The sequence below is a fragment of the Quercus robur genome, chromosome 1 (genome assembly GCF_932294415.1).
Source record: "Quercus robur chromosome 1, dhQueRobu3.1, whole genome shotgun sequence".
Taxonomy (NCBI): domain Eukaryota; kingdom Viridiplantae; phylum Streptophyta; class Magnoliopsida; order Fagales; family Fagaceae; genus Quercus; species Quercus robur.
The window spans coordinates 4,415,700-4,418,417 of NC_065534.1; the positions used below are offsets into that span (position 1 = coordinate 4,415,700).

General features: G+C 35.0%; 1 protein-coding gene across 1 annotated transcript; it reads left to right on the forward strand.

Moving 5' to 3' along the window:
• The first annotated feature begins 231 nt into the window (after window positions 1–231).
• Window positions 232–2,227, forward strand: LOC126717067 (glucan endo-1,3-beta-glucosidase-like). The gene is made up of 2 exons (XM_050418279.1): window positions 232–364; window positions 1,161–2,227. Exons 1-2 carry the CDS (start codon window positions 307–309, stop codon window positions 2,105–2,107), a joined length of 1,005 nt encoding a protein of 334 aa, XP_050274236.1. The 5' UTR covers window positions 232–306; the 3' UTR covers window positions 2,108–2,227.
• The last annotated feature ends 491 nt before the right edge of the window (window positions 2,228–2,718 follow it).

Sequence of the window (2,718 nt, forward strand, 5' to 3'; positions counted from 1 at the left end):
TTAAATTAAATAGGAGAAGGAAGTTGCATCTTAAATTACCTCGACTTTTCAAGAATTATACATAGGCACATGCAAAAAACAAATAAATGTGAACGTACGACTTTATCTTAGTGTAATACGTGTCTAGTTAAAGATCTTGAACATTGGTCAGTACGTACGTGTACATTGATTTCCATGGAGTACTACATGGTATAGGGCATTGTCTAGAAGTCTAGAACTTTAAATTCCCTATAAATTAATGAAGAGATATCTGTGTTTTAAGCATTAAGAGTTGGTTTTTCTTTTTCATTTAATTTCCTTTTCCCCATGGCTCCAATATTATTGCTCCTTACTGGTTTTTTGATATCTGGCCTGGAATTAACAGGTATATATATAGCTAGTCTCTCTCCCTGTATATTTACTTACTGCGTGCATATATATGCTATGGTCTAATCTTTTGATGTAAGCTCTGTCTTGGTTTTTAGCACAGTGAGCATCCAGAAAAGCTCTATATTCTTTGGTCTTTAGTCTTTACCAAGGAGTTTGGCCTTGAACTTTTGATCAGAGATTCAAGGCCCGTCTGCATGGGGCAGAGGCAGTCAAACTTTAGTTCTTCCTAAACTTTTTTCCATGTGGTGGTAGAACTAATACAGTTACAGAATTTTAAACCTTATTTTGTAAGAGTGGTTTCAAAATAAAATCTATAGTTTCATAAGTTTCGTACTGTTACAAAATAAACTTTATATATAATTTCATCAATTTTTCAGATCGAGTCCCACACTTTTAAAATCGCAGCAATTTACACCTCGTACTTTTCAAGTTTAATTTGAGGGTCTGATTTTAGGTTTTAATTAGGGGTTTAAATATATATTTTTTAAATTCTAGGGTTCGATTTTAAACTAATATAAGTATATTGCTTAATTTGTAATAGTCTTAAATTAACTTCCTAGTTTAATTTGTATATTGTTTAAAACGTAGCAAAGCAAGCTATCGCACCTCTTTCACTTTAGATCAAAATAGTTACTATATATCATTCAAAACTTTGTTTTTCAAATTATTTCTCACCACTTGATGATAGGAACACAAAGATTGAAAGAACACATCAGTACTTCATCTCCCCAGCCTTTTCCAATGTTTACTTAAGCTAATTCTTATCAAAATTTATTACAACTTTGATGTAGGAGCACAATCTGTTGGCGTATGTTATGGACGAAATGGAAACAATCTACCATCTGATGGAGAAGTTGTCGATCTGTATAAAAGCAATGGCATTGGAAGGATGAGGATATATGAACCATATCAAACAACTCTCGACGCCCTTAGGGGATCAAACATAGAACTCATCATTGGCATGCTTAACAGCAATCTTCAAGCCCTCACTGATGCTACAGCTGCAACAAATTGGGTCCAAAACAACATAGCAAAATACTGGCCTGATGTCAAATTCAAATACATTGCTGTTGGGAATGAAGTACATCCTGATTATGCTGAAGCCCAGTTTGTTCTACCTGCCATGCAAAACATTCATAATGCAATTGTAGCTGCCAATTTACAAGACCAAATTAAGGTTTCAACAGCTATAGATACAACTTTGTTGGGCAATAATTCCCCTCCATCAGCAGGTTCATTTAGTGATAGTGCAAGTTCATATATAATCCCAATTATCAACTTCCTAGTCAGTAATGGGGCACCACTATTAGCCAATGTTTACCCCTACTTTGCCTATACTGATAAGCCTCAAGACATAAGCCTTCCATTTGCCTTATTTACTTCACCAGGGGTTGTGGTAACAGATGGTAGTCTTCAATACCAAAATCTCTTTGATGCATTGTTGGATGCACACTATTCTGCTCTTGAGAAAGTTGGTGCACCTAATCTACAAATTGTAGTATCAGAGAGTGGTTGGCCATCTGAAGGTGGTACTGAAGCTACCATAGACAATGCAGGCACTTACTACAACAATTTGATTAATCATGTGAAGGGCGGGACTCCAAAGAAGTCTGGACAAATAGAAACTTATTTGTTTGCCATGTTTGATGAAAACGTCAAGGAAGGATTAGAAACTGAGAAACATTTTGGTGTATTCTCTCCTAACAAACAACCCAAGTACCAAATCAGTTTCAGTTAGCTATTGTGGTTAGACTTGCATATTTGTTTTAATTTTAAGTAAGTGTTCCATGAGCTATGTATCCCCTTTAAATGTTAAACTAAATCACTCTTCTAATAAATAAGTTTCCTACAATTATAATTCGCGTGTCGCTAGAAAAAATGGATGAAAAAAAATCATAAATTACTTCTATATTGTGACTGTTTTTCTTCTTCAACAAGTGAAATAGATGAATCTGAACCCAAATTCTCCCTATATATCTGTTGGGAAAAAATTCTATATAACTGTAAATAAATTTCAGCAAGTACAGTGGAAGTACAACCACACAAAAACACAAAGATTTACGTGGAAATTCTTTCTCCTTGAAGGAAAAAAACCACTGGACAAACTCCGAATAATTTCACTATATCAAATAGAGATTACAACACTTAGTGATACAACTTGAATAAAGAAAAACTCTCTTTTTCTTTTCACTCACTACTCTTTTTCTCACTGAGCATTTTCTCTTACCCTCCCTATTTTTCTCTTCTCTTTTGCTTGCTCTCACTCACGCAGTCCTTCAAGACTGCACCAGTCCTCAGTCTTACTTGCTGAGACTTCTCTTTTCTCTGGGGCTTCACATCTTCACCCCC